This window comes from Phocoena sinus, chromosome 16, assembly GCF_008692025.1.
Source record: "Phocoena sinus isolate mPhoSin1 chromosome 16, mPhoSin1.pri, whole genome shotgun sequence".
NCBI classification, from domain to species: domain Eukaryota; kingdom Metazoa; phylum Chordata; class Mammalia; order Artiodactyla; family Phocoenidae; genus Phocoena; species Phocoena sinus.
In genome coordinates this window covers 37,490,921-37,512,078 of record NC_045778.1, presented here as the reverse complement: position 1 = coordinate 37,512,078, position 21,158 = coordinate 37,490,921, and the positions used below count along the sequence as shown (strand labels likewise).

General features: G+C 44.0%; 1 protein-coding gene across 1 annotated transcript in view; it reads left to right on the top strand.

Annotated features, from left to right (window-relative positions):
• LOC116741292 (FERM and PDZ domain-containing protein 2-like) overlaps positions 1-21,158 on the top strand; it is an 86,741-nt gene that overhangs the window by 45,277 nt on the left and 20,306 nt on the right. The window contains exons 12-15 of the mRNA XM_032607584.1: positions 2,959-3,109; positions 3,747-3,885; positions 9,134-9,289; positions 14,505-14,690. Coding sequence (XP_032463475.1) covers positions 2,959-3,109; positions 3,747-3,885; positions 9,134-9,289; positions 14,505-14,690 — 632 coding nt within the window. The remainder of the gene's footprint in view (positions 1-2,958; positions 3,110-3,746; positions 3,886-9,133; positions 9,290-14,504; positions 14,691-21,158) is intronic.

Sequence of the window (21,158 nt, the reverse complement as noted above, 5' to 3'; positions counted from 1 at the left end):
AAACTGTCAAGTAAGTGCAGAGGATGGTAAGGAAACAATGCTTGTAAGATGTTGTATCTTCTGTGATTTGCTGGGTCTGGTTGACCAATCTCAGTACCTTGAGGTTAGACAAGCAAATGTGAGAAACATTTTTGTCTAGGTGGGAACGCAAAATGGTGCAGCCACTATGGAAAACAATATGGCAGTTCCTCAAAAAATTACCAATTTACCCTATGATCCAGCAATTCCACATTGACATACATACCCAAAATAATTGAAAGCAGCGTCTCTCAGAGATATTGGTATTCCCATGTTCATAGCGGCATCATTCACAGTAGCTAAAATGTGGAAGCAACGCAAGTATCCACTGACGGATGAATAAACGAGTAAAATGTGGTATATACGTACAATGGAAGATTATTCAGCCTTAAAGAGGAAGGGAATTCTGACACATAGATGGCTAGATGACACACAGAGGCTACAACATAGATGAGCCTCGAGGACATTATGCCGAGTGAAATAAACCAGTTACAAAAAGGCAGATATCGTATGATTCCACTTATGTAAGGTACCTAGAGCAGTCAAATTCGTAGGGACACAAAGTAGAACGGTGGTTGCCAGGGTCTGGGTGGAGGAGGAAATGGGAGTTATTGCTTCATGGGTATAGACAGAGCTGCAGTTTTACAAGATGAAAAAGTTCTGGGGATGGATGTGGTGATGGGTTTGCACGACAGTGCGAATGTACCTAATCCTCCTGAACTATATACTTAACTGTGGTTAAGACGGTCAATTTTTTTTTTTTTTTTGCGGTACGCGGGCCTCTCACTGTTGTGGCCTCTCCCGCTGCGGAGCACAGGTTCCGGACACGCAGGCTCAGCGGCCATGGCTCACGGGCCCAGCCGCTCTGCGGCATGTGGGATCTTCCCAGACCGGGGCACGAACCCGTGTCCCCTGCATCGGCAGACGGACTCTCAACCACTGCGCCACCAGGGAAGCCCTAAGACGGTCAATTTTATGTTGTGTGTATTTTACCACAATAAAAATTAAAATGAGTCCATCTAATCATCCAGGACTAATGGGAAATCAGCACACCCACCCCAGGAGCCTAAGTTAAGAACCCCTTCTGAAGATCCAGAAGGAAAGGGTTTTTACACCTTCCCAGCTCTGCCTTTTTGTTAAAGGGAGTCTTTATTTCCATCTACCGCAAAGATCCCTTCGTTGTAGTGGATGCTCTTTAACCACTGTGTGGAGTGATGGGAAGCAGGCTGAGCTGGGATCACACAGGCCTTCAGGTTAAACCCTGCTCCACCAGCCCACCTTGCTAGGTGTCATGATCTCTGTGTTCCTCTATTCTCCCATCCCCAGTGGGAGAAGCTTATCAGCTTGCGGTAGGATCACTCAGTGTGCCATGGTGGGTAGAGGGCGTACCTCACCTCTCATAGCTCTCAGCGGACCTCTGAAAAATCCCTCTCCCAAGTAAGAGCAACATTATATGCTTCGATGTTGGCAGTTGATGTTTGCTCAGTCTTTCCTCAAGTGTGAATAGAAGAGCCTGCAGGAAACAGTTTTATTGATCTGTAACATGCAGCCTTAATAAAACCAGTGCGCTTGCTCTGGGAGAAAAACCTTAAGGCTTCTCCCCTACTTTCCCTCCCAGTCAGCTGCCTACCCCTGGACCCCTTCCATGTGGACATCCTAGACCTACTCAGCTGGAGCCTCCTGGGTAAATCACTCAAGAGTGACAGTCAGGGGTTTGGACATAAACCCATTTGGGAGGGTCTGCCAGCCAAACTGTAATGGGGACCTGCCCATCCCTTGGGAAGATGTGACCCAAAGGGAAGGGTGAATTGGTGTGGGGAGTCAGGTTCAGCAAGCCAGGGCCGAGGACACAGCGGGCAGAGGTCTGGATGCTGCGTGGTGAGGGCGGAGTGTGGAGAAGGGCATGGGGCAGAACAGGGCTGGGGCAGACCTCCAGGGGTTCAGGGGGAGTGGCCAAGGGCACCCAGGATTGGTGGTGAGGGTCAAGCTTTGCCTTGAGGAGAGCAGGGGGTCGAGGTGGGGCCTCCAGTGGCTGGAGCTGATTCAGCCTCCCTCCCAGAGGTGCTAGAAGACAAACTTAACTGCAGTTGAAGTCCTGAGCTTGGGTTGGTGGAGTTTTCAAGGTGGCAACATTCAGGTCAAAAGACAAAGGTGACTCCACTTATGCCATGTCTTAGTCATCTCAGGTTATAACAAAATGCTGTAGACTGAGTAGCTTAAACAACACACATTTATTTCTCAGAGTGCTGGAGGCTGGGAAATCCAGGATCAGGCTTCGAGCATAGTCATGTTCTTGGTGAGGGCCCTCCTCTTGGCTTGCAGATGGCCACCTCCTCACTGTGTCCGCACATAGCAGAGAGAGCCAGCTCTGGTCTCTTCCTCTTCTTATTACACTAATCCTATCATGGGAGTCCCACCCTCATGACCTCATCTAAACCTAATTACTTCCCAAAGGCCCCACCTACAAATAGCATCACACCTGCAGGGGATAGGGTTTTAATATATGAATTTGGGGGATACAAACATTCAGTCCATAACACTCTGGCTGGAGAGATGTGGGTATGGTCCAGCTGATGCACCTGGCCCGTGGCAGAAATGGAATAAATACTCAGTTCTTTGTTTTTTAATTTTATTTCCATAAGATGGTAGCTGGCAGGCAGATGTTAAGTGATATCTTCTCTAAGATAAATAATCATATTTTCTCCTCTGGGTGCTGAGTTTCTCTTCCTTGACACTCTCCTCTTTATCCCCTGTTCTTGGCCTCTTATGGACCCAACAAAGGTCCTGTGGTACTAGCTATCCAGATGACTTCCTTCCTGTTCTCTCCTGTACTCAATCGGCTCTTGTCTGACCCTCCAGGCAGAGCTCAGGGCTGTGAGTCTGAGGGGTGGTGCCTCACCGACTGCTTTTCCCTCTAAATACTCTCTACTTCCATTTCAGGCAAAGAGTTCTTTTTCCTGGACGCTGAAACCAGGGTGTGCAAAATAGCCCCCGAAGGCTGGAGTGAGCAGCCCCAGAAGAAGAGCTCCCCAGATACCTTCACGCTCTTTCTGAGAATAAAGTTCTTTGTCAGTCACTATGGGCTGCTCCAGTGAGTGCTGCAAACTTCTTTGTTTGTTCCTTAAGGTGTTTATGTACAACCAGGCTGACATTAGAGATGATGGGTAGGCAAGCGCTTGGCAAACTAAAGTGCGTATAAATAACAACATTTACTGTGGCTGATCTTCTGTTGATTGGATTCCAGTATGACAGAAAAGGGGGAAAAGTCAGTATTTGGGGACTGGCCCTGGTCAAAATGAGAGCTTACCCTTTTGTTTCAAACATATGCTAGTCAAGGTCAAGTTCTCTCTCCCCTGACCCCAACATGCCTCGCCTCCCAGCAGCCCAGTGATGAGGGTTCGAGGAAAGCGTCACCGGTTTGGGGTTGGATCACTGTCTCTATTCCTTTGCTTACTAGAGACACCATCTCACTGAACATCAGTTTTCTCACTTGAACCACAGGAACAAACATCTCCATGGTTGTGGGAAATGACTGGCACAGAGCAGACCTCAATGAGTAACAGGAAGCATGGTGTGGATGAAGGAGACCGCCTTTGTCTTACTGGCATTGCCCTCTGGGTTCTATTGACTTGTATCTCATCTTCTCTCCTTTTTCTGCTTCCCAGGCTTTAGTGGTCTCCCTCGCCCTCAGCATTCCAGTGACCTTTATTCCTGCATCTCTTTCCCAGGCACAGTTGGACAAGGCACCAATTTTACCTGCAGCTTCGGAGAGACATCCTGGAGGAGAAGCTGTACTGCAATGACGAGATGCTGCTGCAGCTGGGGGTCCTCGCCCTGCAGGCTGAGTTTGGAAGTTACCCAGAGGAGGTAGGGGTAGAGACTGGGGGCCCTTGGGTGGGGTCACTGGAGAAGCAATTATGGGACGGGGGAAACAGTTAGAAATGTGAAGACTGAGCCTGTGTTTTTAGCACCTATCAACTGCTGAGATTGGGGTAAACTGCATCCTTCCATTCATTCATCCACCCATTCATCCAACAAACAACCATCAAGTGTTCTTTGCTAGACTCTGGGGGATACAAAGATCAACAGGTCAAGTTTATACATCGTAATGTAGTTCTAATCTAAGGTCTTGCCTAAAAACAGTAATTTACTAATTTACTGCGTTCTTATAATCACTGGCTTTCAAATGGTTTGTGCCATAACCCCTGATAAAAAAAATTACAGCCATTACCACCCAACCTGTACACATGTGTCCATGTAACAGAATTGAGGCAAAAGTTTAGGAAATCAGATGCACCCTTTCTATATGTGATACACATTGGTATTTCCTATTCTATTCTAGTTAATTTATAAATGCAGGCTATGAACCACAAGATTGATTTCACAGCTCACTAATGGATTGCAGGTTGCAGTTTGAAAAATACGTTTCAGACTACACCAGTATCATCTTGCTTTCCTCCTAGCACATCTTCAGAAGGTGCCACCATGTCTGGAGCCTTCTAAGTCCTTCTTCATCCCCTTGCATTTTTCACCACCCAGCATGGTGTATCCATTTCCTCATCAGTCTTACTGTAGGTCTCTCCATTAGAGTGGGATCCACCAGAGGGTAAAGGTGTTGTGTGTTTTGTTCTGCCATTTCCCCGGCACCAAAGCAGTGTCTCAAACACAGGCAGTTTGCTGAAGAGTATTGTTCTAAGGAGTGGATGGACGAATGGAGTACAGGCTCCTGGCTGGACAATACTGCGGATAAGAGTCATCCATCAGGGGAGTCAGCAGCTTGCTTGTCAGGGAAACGTAGCTCAGGTCCCAACACCCAGTCCTTCTGACCCTCCCTTCCCTGCTCCCACTTCAGTCCACAAGGACTGAGACTTCACTTTCTCCTCCTGGCACCACCCTCCCCCCTGGCCTGGGTGGGCAGTCTCCCAGGGCTGGCCTGGCCCCCGGAACCCCTCCCTGCCCCTTTGACAAGCCTCCAGGCCTGTCACTGCTTACACTGGAGCTCCTTCCTGTCTCCTCAGTCCCCAGAGCTGGGGTCCTAAGCATGCCTAGGCCAGCTCCCTCCTGCCCTTGTACTGGTACTTGGGGGGAGGGGGGTCTTGGGAGGAGAGGGGCCCAGGCTCATGGATGGTGCTGTCAGCCAGGGGTGCGCCGGTGAATCAGTCACCGTCCTAGCGGCAGTATCTTGTCCAGACCTGTGTGTGGCTCATTTGGACGGGCGGGGTGCAGACTGGGGGGGTAGGGAGGGCGGCCTCCAGGGGCAGAACGTTGGGCTGCCCTTAGTAGGCTCTGTGGAGCAAAGGAGTGGGCCTGAGTTTTGGGGTCAGACAGAAACCAGGTCCAAGCCCTGACTCTTTTGTTAAGTAGCTAAGTGGCCTTGGGCACGTTGTCTCTCTGAGTCTCGGCCTTTTCACCTGCAAAATGGAAATAGTAGTAGGTCAAAGCTGCTGTAAGGGTGGAAGGTGGTGACGTATGTATGAGGCCCGGCATGTAGCAACTGCTGTTTGCAAGCTTCCCTTCCCCTACCCCAGAATCAGGAGTGCTCTGCTGTAAAACAAAACAAAGACTACCTTTCAGTCTATGGATTCAGACACGATGTTTAACCCGAGACCCTAACTCTAGGGCTGATAGTTGGTGGAAACTGTGGGCCAGGTCCACTGAAGGCAGCTGGGAACACGCAGGCCCAGACTTTTCTTTTGGGATCACTTGCCCCGAGGCTGCAGGGGCCCAGACCTGGCTCTAGGAGCCCAGTTCTGGCAACCCCCTGCGCCTTTGGCCTGCCCAGTTTCTGACTGGCCTCACCTAGCTGCTACCTCAGCCCAATCTCATCCTTCACCTCCAGCTTCTTCCCGAGATCCTGCCTATCCTCAACCTCTCCAGCTGCTCTGGGGACCAGTGTGGTTCCAAGATGTTCTCTGCTGCCCCTGTGTGGTCTCCAAAGGCAGACTTTTTCCCTTTCTCTCTCTCTCTCTCTCTCTCTCTCTCTCTCTCTCTCTCTCTCTCTCTCTCTCTGTGTGTGTGTGTGTGTGTGTGTGTGTGTATAAAGGCAACAGATTACACACACTCATTCATTTGTGCAGCCACTCGTTCAGCCCTAATTTATGGAGGGCCTCCTCCATGCTTGCATCATCTAAGCCCATGTCAACCCTGCAAAGCTGGTGTTATTTCTATCTGCATTATAGAAGAATTGCACCTCTGTGAGGTTAGGTAAGCTAGTGAAAGCACAGCCAGGACTCACTTCTAGGGCCTCATTTCACTATGTGCCAGGCACTGCGGTGGGCACATCAAAGGGCATTAGGGGGTCTCAGAGGGGAGAGCCCCTCCCTGTGTCTGGGTCACTGAGTGGGCAGGAGGAGGAGGCTGGCCCGTCCAGCTCTGCAGGGATTTGACGGCAGCCTTAGCTACCGGGCTGCGAGGCTGGGTGGCACTGCCAGTCAGATCCAGGAGAAACTTTGTGTGCCCTCCTAAGGGGTGGATATTTTGTTTGATAAATGGTTCTGGTGCTGGAAAAAAAAAAACCCCATGATTTAGAAACCACTGTAGTGAAAGATTGGGAGCCACTGATGAATTCTAAGCAGGAAGTAACATGATTACATTTGCATTTTAAAAAGGGAGACAAAGACAATTTGGTACAAAAATAAATCTCCTTAATCACATCATTACAGTAGAACAACTTTCCCCTGGGTGCATTCTCTTCCAGCCTTTGACCACATGCAGGGATTTTATGCAGTTGTAAACGTTGCCACATTCGATTTGCATTCTGTTTTCTCACTCCTTGGTATGTCTTCCCCTGGCTTTCCTAATGAGCTTTTGGGATAGCCATGCGGTATGCCTCAGCAGGGCTGGACCTTTGTTTACGTATTTGTTCTCTCACTGGTGGGCATCACCTAGAGGCGCCGTGTGAGTGGTAATAACTACTATTATTATTGTTCCAGTTGCTTCTGATCTTTCTTTTTAACCTAAATGACATCGAAATAAATGTTTGTGCTGGAGTTCTTTTAGTTTCAGGCTGACTTCTCTAGGACATAGTCCTAGCAATGCGATGCTGGGTCAAAGGTCCTACATACTTATAAAAAAGCTTTGTAGACTTGTTTTAGAGCAGTTTGAGTTTCAAAGCAAAATTGAGTGGCAAGTGCAGAGATTTCCTATATACCCTTTTGCCTCCACATACATAGCTTCCCCCACAATCAACGTCCTCCACCAGGTGGTACATTTGCTGCAACTGATGAACCCACACGGACATATTTTTATCCCCCAGAGTTCATAGTTACTATTAGGGTTTGCTCTTGGTGTTTTACCTTCTATGGGTTTGGACAAATTTATAATGACACATATCCACTATCATAGTATCATACAGAGTAGTTTCACTGCCTTAAAAATCCTCTGTGCTCCACCTATTCGTCTCTCTTTCTCCACCCAACCCCTGGCGACCACCAATCTTTTTATTGTCTCCATAGTGTTGCCTTTTCCAGAATGTCATAAGGCCAGAATCATCCAGCCTTTTCAAAATGGCTTATTTCACTTGATGATATGTATTTATGTTTCCTCCATGTCTTTTCAACTTGATAGGTCATTTCCTTTTAGTGCTGAGTAATATTCCATTGTCTGCTTGTACCAGAGTTTATTTGTTCATTCACCTACTGACGGACCTCTTTTGCTCCCAAGTTTTGGCAACTATGAATGAAGCTGCTGTAAACATCCACGTGCAGGTTTCTGTGTGGACGTACATTTCCAACTCCTTTGGGTACATACCAAGGAGCGCGATTGCTGGATCATATGGCAAAAGTATGTTTAGTTTCATAAGAAATTGAAGAACTGTCTTCCAAAAGTGGCTGAACCATCGTGCGTTCCCACCAGTAATGAACGCAAGTTCCTGTTACTCCGCATCTTTGTCAGCATTTGGTGTGTCAGTATTCTGGATTCTGGCCATTCTGATGGCATTCTGAATGCTTTTTTATGCACTGGATTGTTGAGCAATTTCTTTCCCTTTGCGTCTCTGAGCTGAGCTCAGAACTGGCATGGGCCAGCTCTCGGCTGGAGGATTCTCAGTCCACAGCTACACGGGGACTCCTGTACCACACCAGGGGCATGGGATGTAGTGGATGCTGTGCTGTTCCCTTCAGACCCCCTCATCAGACCGACTTGCCCAATCCCAGCCCCAAGAAGGCCAGGTGCTCTCGGCTTCCAGCTGCCTCCCTCATGGGCAGCTGTCCTCAGCTGTGGGGACCTGTCTTGCTCAAGATTAGACTGGGAGGGGCTTCCTGAGACTAGGATGGGCTGATTCAGGAACACCAGGGAAGGGTCAGCTTCTCCATCTGCCAAGCTCCACTTTCCTCATTCCTTACAGTGAACTCTGAGACCACGCCTCCAGAACAGCTGCCTACCTCTCTCTGCCCCGGAGTCTGTACCGGGGAACCTAGCATCAGACAGCAAAGTGATGCTGGGTGGTGAAGATCTTCCTGCAGCTCCTGGTGGGCTGCAGCCTCAGGTTCCCAGAAGAGTAGACTTGATGTAGGCTCTGGCCTGGGGCAGGGTGTGGGTGTCAGATCTTCTCTTGTTCAGGGGACAACTTCTTGATCACCTTGTGGAGAGATGGTGCCACAGCCAAGACCTCCCTTGGGAGAGGGGACAGTGTACTGGTAGCACATGCAGACAGAAGCACCAAATGAATACACAGAAACAAAGCTTTAGGGCCGTGGTTTCGCTGTGCCTTTTGGGAAGTGGAGTGGCATTGTGGAATGTGTGAGGGCTTTGGGGGATGAAATCTCCTTTCTGTCACTTACAAGTGGTGTGACCTTGGCCCTGTTGAATGACTTCCTTTCTTGTTCATTTTGTGCATCTTGGCAATGACAATAATAATACTGTCCTCACAGGATTCCCGTGAGGATAGAAAGAGCTAATGTGTTCTGGGCACCACGTGGCAGACAGAAGGGGCTCAAAAACAGGTGGCTTCTTTCCTCTCTCCCTTCTGTTCCTGTCATATGGTTTGGCCCAATCTCTAATATGGTAGAAAATGATATCCCAGTGGGCACTTTAAAGGAGCAGACAGGCTTCTGTCCTGCTCAGATTCCCATAGAAGGCGTCTTGGTGGCACCTCTTTTCTTCTGCATCTTTCCAGCAGGTAGAGAGTAAAGCCTACTTTCGAGTTGAAGATTACATCCCCGCAAGTCTGATTGAGAGGATGACGGCTCTCCGGGTCCAAGTCGAAGTCTCAGAGCTTCACCGTTTAAGTCCTGCGCTCTGGGGAGAGGATGCGGAGCTGGAATTCTTGAGGGTGAGGCCTTTGGACTCTTGAGAGGGTGTATCGGTGTTCAAGGGCACATAGTCGGCAATCCCCTCCAGAGGTTTCTCTGGGGCTGGATGTGCTCAGACCCACAAGGAAGTATGACCAAGGGACTTGAGCCTTTGGGAGGAAGGAAGCTCCATCGCCCTGTGGGGCAAGAAGAGACTTTTGGAAGAAGATGGCATTGGAAATGATCCCCCCAAATGGGTAAGATTTATTGGGCTGGGGTGGTTATGGCAGGGCCTTTCTTCAATCTTGGAGCTCACAGTCGCTATTTGGTGAGTGGGGGGAGACCACGTTTCTCAAAGAGACATTTCTGACAACTGAAGTAAAAAACTTGAGTGCGAGCCAAAAGCAAAGCCATTGGAAGACTTCAGGTTTGCAGCCTTCCGGGCAACTGTTCTCAGCACAGCACAGGTGGTGTGGTCCATACATATGGGTGCAGCTCTGGTCTACTCTTTCTTTGGCCCTTTAGCAAAAGCAGTGATATTTCAGTCCCTTATGTTTGTGGGCACACAGAGCCTCAGACAAATAGCTTTTGCTCACTCCACGACTTACACCTGCAGTGGACCAAGCACAGTAGCAAACAGAGACAGAAAGGACATGCTTCCTGCCCCCAGGGAGTCCCAAGTCTTGTAGGGAGGACAGATGGGTACCCAGAGGCATGCAACACTGTGATAACTGCCCAATGAGAACAATAACAGTACCAGTTACTTTACTTCAGGGTAGGAGGGAATTGCCGCTCTGCCTGTGCAGGTAGAGCTCGGGGGCACGCGGGAGGAGGCCCCCAGCTTCCCCAGGGTTATGTGCCTGGTGGGGCCTTTAGATCTGGGGATCAGTTTCAAAAGGAAACTCCAGGATTTATACATTTCTTTGTACAAAAGTCTCCTGAAGCAGGTAGAAATATTCTGTGTTTTCTTGCCTTTGATAGAGACAGTCATTTGAAAGCAGAACTGCCAAGGTGAGGTCTGTCCATTTTTTTTGGTCAGTCACTTGGAATTTTCTGCAACACCTAGCACAGTGTAAACCCTCAAGCATCTCATTTGAGAAGCCCTGGCAGAAAAGCGCTCACTGTCTTCCATTATCCAGCCTTCATGCGCGTTCCTTGTTAAGGGGATGCAGCATTCCCTTGACGAGAGATAAGTGGGGACTTCAAAGCCATCAGCACACATCTGGTGGAAAGTGGCCACAGGACCATAGAACCAGCAGAGAGACTAAGGACTCAGGTCTGCAGAGGCTCCTGCAGGCAGACGATGCCTGGCCCACCCCTGCCCAGGCCCTGGCTTAGTGTGCTGGGCTCACTGTGTCCCTCCTTCCTCTGGTTGAAGGATGACAAGTGGTTGTAAAGGAAGCCACCATCTCGTAAGCAAAAATGCGGAAATTTTTTAGGGCGTATCTTTGTTTTTTAATTGAACTATAGTTGATTTACAATATTGAGTTAGTTTCAGGTGTACAGCAAAGTGATTTAGTTATATATACATATATTGATATATATTTTTTCTGATTCTTTTCCATTATAGGTTATTACAAGATATTGAATATAGTTCCCTGTGCTATACAGTCAATCCTTGCTGTTTTTCTATTTTATATATAGTAGTGTGTATCTGTTAATCCCATAGTCCTAATTTATCTACCCCCACCACCGCCCACTGCTTTCCCCTTTGGTAATCATAAGTTTGTTTCTATGTCTGTGAGTTTGTTTCTGTTTTGTAAATAAGTCCATTTGTACTATTTTTTGGATTCCACATGTAAGTGATATAGTATAATATTTGTCTTTCTCTGTCTGAGTTACTTCACTTAGTATGGTAATCTCTAAGCTTTCTTTTTTAGTCTTTGATGGAAAGCACTAAATAGATTTGATTTGTATGCGATCTTACCAGTTTCAAGGCTACACCTATCTCTTATGATTACTGTGAAGATTAAATGAAATAAGTGCATGAGAAATGTTTAGAATTGTTACTGAACTGAACTTAGTCCTCCCACCCATGCACAGTAAGGCCAATCTACGGACGCCTGGCTGTGGTGAATGAAGGTGCAGCATTTATTGCAGGTGCCAAACAAGGAGAATGGGCAGCTCATGCTCAAAAGACCCGAACTCTCTGATGGCTTTCAGGGAAAGGTTTTTAAAGACAGGGTGAGGGAGAGGGCTGTGGGGTGTGTGATCAACTCATGGACATTCTTTTGATTGGTTGGCAGTGAGGTAATTGGGAGTCAACGTCATCAACCTTCTGGTTCCAACCAGTCTGGGGGTCTACATGCTGGTGGTGGTCAGCATACAGTTAACTTTTTCCTCCTGGTGGGGATTTCAGTATCTGCAAAACAGCTCAAAGGATATGGCTCAGAATATTATCTATAGCCTTTGAGGGGGAATTACACATTCTTAACTTTGTTTAACGGCTCTTCTTAAATTGTCTTGCTTGACAGTTTTCCTTTGTTTTCTCACTTGTCTGATTAAATTTATTCTTTGGAACTCGGGGAAGGACTAGGAAGCTAAAGTTTTTCTACAAACAAGAGGCAGGCGGAAGACATGGCAGGGTCTGTGTGTGTGTCTATCCCAGGAAGGCCCCATAGGATCCTGCTCCATTATAGAATGGCACTTTACCATTTTAAGAATTTTGTGGCTCCAAGTACTTCAGTATCATATGCCTCTCTATATAATTAAAAAATTAAAAATTAAAATAAATACTAAACAATTTAAAAAATGTAAGCAACTCTAACAAAGGCATCTCTATTCTGATGATGACAACTTTAATGGTTTAATTTTTTTTTGAACTATCACATCAAATTCTTTTTTTTTAAACATCTTTATTGGAGTATAATTGCTTTACAATGGTGTGTTAGTTTCTGCTTTATAACAAAGTAAATCAGTTATACATATACATGTATCCCCATATCTCTTCCCTCTTGCGTCTCCCTCCCTCCCACCCTCCCTATCCGACCCTTCTAGGTGGTCACAAAGCACCAAGCTGATCTCCCTGTGCTATGCAGCTGCTTCCCACTAGCTATCTATTTTATGTTTGGTAGTGTATATATGTCCATGCCACTCTCTCACTTTGCCCCAGCTTACCCTTCGCCCTCCCCGTATCCTCAAGTCCATTCTCTAGTAAGTCTGTGTCTTTATTCTCGTCTTGCCCCTAGGTTCTGCATGGCCATTTTTTTTTGTTTTTTAGATTCCATATATATGTGTTAGCATGCGGTATTTGTTTTTCTCTTTCTGACTTACTTCACTCTGTATGACAGACTCTAGGTCCATCCATCTCACTACAAATAACTCATTTCTTTTTATGGCTGAGTAATATTCCATTGTATATATGTGTCACATCTTCTTTATCAATTCATCTGTTGATGGACACTTAGGTTGCTTCCATGTCCTGGCTATTGTAAATAGAGCTGCAATGAACATTGTGGTACATGGCTCTTTTTGAATTATGGTTTTCTCAGGGTATATGCCAAGTAGTGGAATTGCTGGGTCATATGGTAGATCTAATTTTAGTTTTTTAAGGAACCTCCATACTGTTCTCCATAGTGGCTGTATCAATTTACATTCCCACCAGCAGTGCAAGAGGGTTCCCTTTTCAAATCCACACCCTCTCCAGCATTTATTGTTTGTAGATTTTTTGATGATGGCCGTTCTGACTGGTGTGAGGTGATACCTCATTGTAGTTTTGATTTGCATTTCTCTAATGATTAGTGATGTTGAGCATCCTTTCATGCGTTTGTTGGCAATCTGTATATCTTCTTTGGGGAAATGTCTATTTAGGTCTTCTGCCCATTTTTTGGATTGGGTTGTTGTTTTTTTGATATTGAGCTGCATGAGCTGCTTGCAAATTTTGGAGATTAATCCTTTGTCAGATGCTTCATTTGCAAATATTTTCTCCCGTTCTGAGGGTTGTCTTTTCATCTTGTTTATGGCTTCCTTTGCTGTATCACATCAAATTCTTTAAAAGAATTTACCTAATTGTTTTGGGATGGTCCTGCTTTGTCATACTTTAAGTGCATGGCTGGTCTGGCCATTGGATACTTCAGCACCAATGTCCAACAAATATTGTTTTGGATGATGATGATGATGATGATGGTGACAGTGAGAGGGTCTCTCCAAAGTTAAACAAAGCGGGGAGGCTCAGGGTCCAGAAATGCAATCAAGATCATGTGAAGAGCTGTAGGCTTCGTAGGCAGTGTAACCTATCTGCACAGATTACTTACCAGCAGAAGCAGAAAGGTCAGCAAAGAGCTTGAGAAAGGAGCTCTCAAAAGCCATAATTTGTCCTCACTTTTGTGACCCCACCTGGGGATGAGAGAGATTAGGCAGGACATAGAGCCCTCTGCTCAGGGGTAGAGATGAGATACCAGATCTCACCAGTGAAACCCTTCTGAGAGGGTTTCAAATGCCTGGAGCAAAATGTCCCTGCTGTGAGCTGAGGTGCATCAACCGTTTGGTAAAAACTGGAGTCTTCCAGGTGAAGAAGAAGATGGTAGAGACCAGAATAGAGACATGATTACCATTCAGACATAAAAACATTTGTGTTAGGTTTATACTCTGGCCTCTTAAGACTTTGGTTGGCCTGATGCAGTTCCCAGTTCTGATTGACCCTCATGCCCCTGACAAAATTCCATCTCCTAAACTGGTAAAACTGAAGACAGATCTTGTGCTGTGGGGACCCCACCAAAGCACTGCTACATGGTGAGAAGTGCCAGTGATTGGTCATTTTCTCTGCAGGATGTTCATGGCTCATGTTGCTTTAACAGTGATGCTAACCATTTGGAAGTTTGCTTCCTGTGCCTGGGCCTCAGTTTTCCCATCTGTAAAATGAAGGGGTTGTACCAGATTGTACTGCAGTAGACTTTGGGGAAAAGGATTCTTTACTTTGAGATGATTCAAGAGAATCTGAATTCTACAACTTTGTTCAGAATATTTTTACTCTATTGTACCATTTTCATAGTAACTGTGTTCCAAGTGTCTTAAGGTACTTCATTAGGAAAGGATTCCTTGGGTTAATAAAATAGAAAAACACTATCATATTAGAGGTACGGAGGAATTCTATAGTAAGGAGATCTGTTTAGTTCGTTGTTTCCTAAGCTTATCTGGCAACCCTACTCTTTTTTTTCAGAACATACGTGAAGGTGTTTTCTTCATGGAATGGTTTGAAATCCATTATTTTAGACCAATGTGCCTGTCTCTTCTTAATTGACCTTTTTCTCATTCCAGGTGACTCAGCACCTCCCGGAATATGGTGTGCTGGTTTACCAAGTTCTCCCAGAGAAGACAAGGCCAGGAGGAGAGATGGCCTTGGGGCTCTGTGCCAAGGGGGTCATAGTGTACGAAGTGAGAAACAACAGCAGAATTGTGACTTCACGGTTTCAGTGGAGAGAAATTGAAAAGATTTTGGCCTATGTGAGTGTCACTCAGTTGGTTATGACCCATGCTTCATTTTTCTTTGATCTGTTATCCCTTTAAAGAGCGATAGGTCAGGTGATCTTCTCCTAAGAAGATACGCTCACAGCCTGTCAGCTAACCTGTACTCTGACGACTGTTACATATTTGGAAGGAGTCTACCAGGGGGTTTGAGGGTCCCCACGAGGCCATTACTTCTCTGCCATCCATCACCTAGTTCCCCCTCACTCCCATGGGCAGCCATTGGCCTAAAGGGCTACACTTTCCCTCTGGGTGAAGTTCTTTTAATTTGGGGAATCTATTGATGTTGAGAGCGAGGTTGGAGGTGGGAGATGGGGGAGGAGAGTGTATAGTAGGTGCAATGGAGTCTGCATGCTTTTGAAACATTTTCCTTGTATTTTAATTTCCCCTTTGCACACATTGTACCGAGGCATCTGGCCTGTCTCCCATGGACTACAGGTGTGCAAACCTTTGTCAGCCATTTAAACAAAACAAAACAACAACTTTATTAAATGTACAATGTTTGAAATAACATTTGAACACCATTTTCTTGAATTCAGTTACAATAAATTTGACATCAAAAACATTATGTGTGTCCCCATAGCAGAGAATGCTCCAGTAGCTAATTTACCCACCTGTCCTGTGGGTCAGTATCCCATAACTTCAGCAATGATTTCATTATAAAACATGAAGTTCTTTGACTTGTGGCTCAGGAAACATTTTAGTTTTTCTTTCTATTGAATTTTCTCTCGTGGTTTTAAAATTTTTCCTACTAACGAGATTTTTTTTCATTATCTGTTCTTTGGTTTTTGTTTTCATTATCATTATCTAATGTTAAAGTTTCTTAAGCAGAACATAATTGATTTTATTCATTTTCTTCCATCTTGGCTATTGAAGTTGATGTAATTGTTAAAGTGTGATTCTTGATAGAATTTCATAATAAAGTATTGTTTTTCCTTAGAAAAAAAGCTTACATCTAAAAATAAATAATAATTGAGCATAATTTTATTAAAGTGGCCTTTATAATATCAGGAAACTGACTTTTTCTCAAATATTTTTGACATTATCTAAAAGTAATTGATATTTATTTTTGTGAACTTTTCAGAAATTTAATGACTCAAATAACTTTAATTCCACTGAAAGATTATTTGAAGAATTTTAATTATTGAATTTATTCAATACTATTATATTACTTTCTATTTTCTTTATCTCATATTTAATTGTTCAAAATTCTCAGTGTAATTTCTTTTAAAACATTTGTAGAAATGCAGACAACCTACAAAGTAATTTTGAAAAATAGAACTTTTGAAGCCATAAAATTTAAGTCCCCTTAAGTATTTTATATTTAAGTTGGTTTAATTTTTACAGATATTTATTTTCCCTACGACCATAGACAATTTCTTGATTAAAGCTGGAATATCATCAGGTTCACAAAACAAACTTAGTAGCTTAAAAACACCCTTGTCACTAATTAGAATTTTCATGTTGATGACCAGTCTCTTCCTCAGCATAAATATCCTTTTTTTTATGGAAAAGTCATCATGGGAAGTAATGTCACCAGCTGCTTGCCACAAACCAGGCGTCTTACACAGAAAATGACTTGGACTCTTCACACTTCTGCAAACACAAAATGGGAACTCCATGAACAATACGAGAATGAGCTCAGGAAGCTGGTTCCAAATCTGCTTAATTAATAGTGGAAGCCGGAACGCTCCAGACAATTACAGACATGTATTTTGTCAGCCTGGAGAGAAGTAGCAACGGAAATAGAGGAAAATGCCATTTTTCAATGGATATGATTTGTAGGTGCATTGGCAGCCCATCTATGACAGAGACATCAATTCAGAAGATTATTCAGTCGAGAAAGCATTCATTGTGTAATGATGAACCTTCCCATGTTAGTAACTGTTCTTGGGTATTAGCAGTAGTTAAAATGTCTGGAGAGAAATGCCTGAAATCTTGGAGAATACAGGCTTTGTAGGGCTCTCTTCAAGAACAAGGACACAAAGTTCCAAACACAAACAAGATTATTATTTTTTTTTTGTGGTACGCGGGCTTCTCACTGTTGTGGCCTCTCCCGTTGCGGAACACAGGCTCCGGACGCACAGGCTCAGCGGCCATGGCTCACGGGCCCAGTTGCTCCGCGGCATGTGGGATCTTCCCGGACGGGGACACGAACCCGTGTCCCCTGCATCGGCAGGCGGACTCTCAACCACTGTGCCACCAGGGAAGCCCACACAAACAAGATTTTAAAGGGAATGTTCATTTAGAATGAGAAAAGAAATCACCACAACCTGTGAATTAAAAAAAAAAACTTGAACAACTACTGCAAAACCACAAAAGCAAAAAAGTAATATTCTTCTTGATGAACTCCCTGATAAACACTATAATTCTTTTGTTTTCCTTTCAAATTTTTGGTGGCATACCCTCTGATTACTTTTCCATAGGATGATACTTTTGTAATATTTTCTCTACAGAGAAGAGAAATCTAATGTAGTCTTTCTTCTAGCATGGCTGATTGAAAGTTGTTTTTATTGTTGATGAGATGCATAAAACATGCAGCTTTGCGGCAGAGACATATTTGCTCTTTGAAGTGCCTCTGTAGGTTTCTAAATGCTATCAACACAGGAAAATCAAATACATTCCATATTGTGTGATTCCTATCAAAAAAAGAGAAAATTGTGTGCTGTACTTACAAGGCAGTATATACAATTATAAAGTGTATCCCTGATAGGATAAAACTTCCACTTCATTAGGTGTTTTTGATAATTAAATTACAGGTTTTCATTTCTGATAATTGAAAATATGTCCCTCAGACTGGCCTTTGGCTCTGTGTATTTTATTTATTTATATGCATCTTTATTGGAGTATAATTGCTTCACAATGCTGTGTTAGTTTCTGTCGTACAACAAAGTGAATCAGCCATATGCCTACGTATATCCCCATATCCTCTCCCTCTTGAGCCTCTCTCCCACCCTCCCTATCCCATCCCTCTAGGTTGTCGCACAGCATGGAGCTGATCTCCCTGTGCTATGCAGCTGCTTCCCACTAGCTAACTATTTTACATTCGGTAGTGTATATATGTCGATGCTTCTCTCACTTCGCCCCAGCTTCCCCATCCCCACCCCATGTCTTCAAGTCCATTCTGTATGTCTGCATCTTTATTCCTGCCTTGCCACTGGGTTCATCAGTACCATTTAAAAAATTTTTAGATTCCATATATACGCGTTAGCATACGGTATTTGTTTTTCTCTTTCTGACTTACTTCACTCTGTATGACAGACTCTAGGTCCATCCACCTCACTAAAAATAACTCAGTTTCATTTCTTTTAATGGCTGAGTAATATTCCATTGTATGTATATGCTACACCTTCTTTATCCACTCATCTGTCGATGGACACTTAGGTTGCTTCCATGTCCTGGCTATTGTAAATAGAGCTGCAATGAACATTGTAGTACATGACTCTCTTCTGAATTATGGTTTTCTCAGGGTATATGCCCAGTGGTGGGATTGCTGGGTCATATGGTAGTTCTAGTTTTAGTTTTTTAAGGGACCTCCACACTGTTCTCCATAGTGGCTGTATCAATTTACATTTCCACCAACAGTGCAGGAGGGTTCCCTTTTCACCACACCCTCTCCAGCATTTACTGTTTGTAGATTTTTTGATAATGGCCATTCTGACTGGTGTGAGGTGATACCTTATTGTAGTTTTGATTTGCATTTCTCTAATGATTAGTGATGTTGAGCATCCTTTCATGTGCCTCTTGGCCATCTGTATGTCTTTTTTGGTGAAATGTCTACTTAGGTCTTCTGCCCATTTTTTAATTGGGTTGTTTGTTTTTTTTTGATATTGTGGCTCTGTGTATTTTAAACCTTGTTCCCCTCCAGTGCTGACACCGCATACTTCTGGGGCTGGGTACTGTAGGGCACAGTCAATTTCACATGGCCACTGGCCCTATATCTTTATGCTGAGACTTTGGGTGAGTCGGTCCAATGGAAGGAGTATTCTGGGATGGTTGGCAATAAACTACTGCAGAAGAGACTGCAAACCACATAAATAAATCCCACTAAATCTACACTAAATATAGCCCTATCTCAACTTCTCCTTAGTGAGATCTGCTTCCCCACCATGCAACATGACCTATGGTGAGAAAAGTGAGACTGAGTTGCGGTGGAAAGAAGAGTCAGTGGTCTTAACAGATTGTAGAGAAAGCATCTTACTTTCCACGTTTTACAAGAACACAAGAAAATATGCTGGGTCCCTCCCAGGAAACGGCCTTCCCAAGTAGAGGCCTGGGATTTCAACTTCCTTAGCTTCAGGGCACATCCGCTTGTGTCTGGAAGAATCTTATTATTCTGCAAAGATGTATCAAACCAAACAAAGAAACCAGGCTGTGAAGGAACAGCGGCAACAATAAAACTATTGGGGATGAAATATTTGAAATAGTAAAACCATGCTTAGAAACAAACATGATGTTACAGAAGCACCAAGTATTTTTGTTCTGCAACAGCAGGGATGTAAATACATTTTTCATGTTTGCGCTGAAAACCCTGGGATTCAAGTTATACATCATCTTATTCGTAGAGCAGCTTGCCTGTGTGCAAGTTGGCCTACAGATATGAATTTCCCATTAAATGATGTTATCAAAATGGAAAAAAATCCAAACCGCTACGGTCAAGACTGTTTTCAGCTCCATGCCAAGAAATGAGATCGAAATTCCACCCTCTGGGACACCTTAGGGCGCTGGGGTCCAAAAGGACGAGACCTTGCCAAGAGTTTATGAGCTCAAAGAAAGAAGTAGCACATGTGTGTGCTACACAATTCTCTTTTTTCAGATTTGTTCAAGAACAGTTATTTAATTTTTTTTTTTTTTTTTGGCTGCGTTGAGTCTTTGCTGCTGCACACGGGCTTTCTCTTTTTGTGGCCAATGGGAGCTACTCTTCGTTGCGGTGCATGGGCTTCTCATTGCAGTGGCTTCTCTTGTTGCGGAGCATGGGCTCTAGGTGCGCGAGCTTCAGTAGTTGTGGCTCACGGGCCCTAGAGAGCAGGCTCAGTAGTTGTGGCGCACAGGCTTAGTGGCTCCGCAGCATGTGGGATCTTCCCAGACCAGGGATTGAACTCGTTTCCCCTGCATTGGCAGGTGGATTCTTAACCACTGTGCCACCGAAGTCCCAAGTTATTCAATTTTAAAAAATGACTTATCTAAAATGTTTAATACCTGAGTGGTCAGGACTGTATGAAAACATATCAACGCATACTGAAAAAGTAGATGGATTCTAAGCAAATATTCAACTTTGCAAAAGTGTGAATAAAATGATTAGCTAGCGGAATTTAGACATGATTATAATTTGAATACTAAGGAAGAATTAGTAAGGCTAGTAGGACAGCATCTATGAATGTTTGAGAAAACACATCATACAAAAAAAATACTAGGTATAGTATAGTTCAGTTGGATTCAGAATCCATTCACATTAGTATAGGTTCAACATTACATTTATTAATATAAGTAAAGGGTATTTAGAGAATGCTCAAATTGTCTGAAATTAGGTTAGTGATAAAAAGGAGTTAGAGGAAAAGCAATGAATAGTTATCTGTCTTTTGTTAATATCTGACTGTGTGAATGGAATTTCTTAGGAATGGTGACTATCGTGAATTAAAAGGAATCAGCATTAAAGAGGTTCAGGAGTTTCAGGGAGCCCTTTCAAGCACAAACCCTGTATTTATAAAGTTATCTTTATAGGAGCAAGCTCAAGGTTCTTACTGAAATATCTAGAATAGAGATATTATTTGGAAGTTATATATAAATTCATATCTAATATAATCTCTATTACTTTGTTTTTTATTGTTCTTAGAATTTTATATCGCAAAAATTTACGGATGTTTTTCCAGGAAGCTCCATATAGATAACCCCGTATAGATAATCCTCTCCAGTTTATCACAGTGAGCTGTACAAATATTATCACTTTGTGCATGGACCTTGAAGGTATAAATGTAGGGAAGCGTTTCTTGGTGATGTGACCTCAGTTCCTGCTGCATTCCGAGGAGTCTCCATCTGCTTCCTCATCTGTAGAATAAGGATAATGATGGGACCTCCCTCATTCTATAGCTTCGAGGATGAAATGAATTAATACACAGGAAGGATTTAGCACAGAGCCTGGCACATAATAGCACGAAACATGCGCATACAGATGTGCTTTTATCATTTCTATAATGATGCAAGCCGAGATTTTGCCTTCAATTTCTGGGCGTTTGGACAATGCAAACTATAGGTGTATTTAATGGCCTTTCACAATGCACTGCTTGCTGAGGGCCAAGCCTGTACTGAACGCATTTCATATTCTTTTCACCTGGCACACTCCTTGGCAGATAGCAATTGCCCAATAAAGAAACATTTGATTTACGAATTAAGGAAAAAATAAAAAGAGGGGTTGTCTTTAATCTAAGAAAGAATATTGGGCCACAGTCA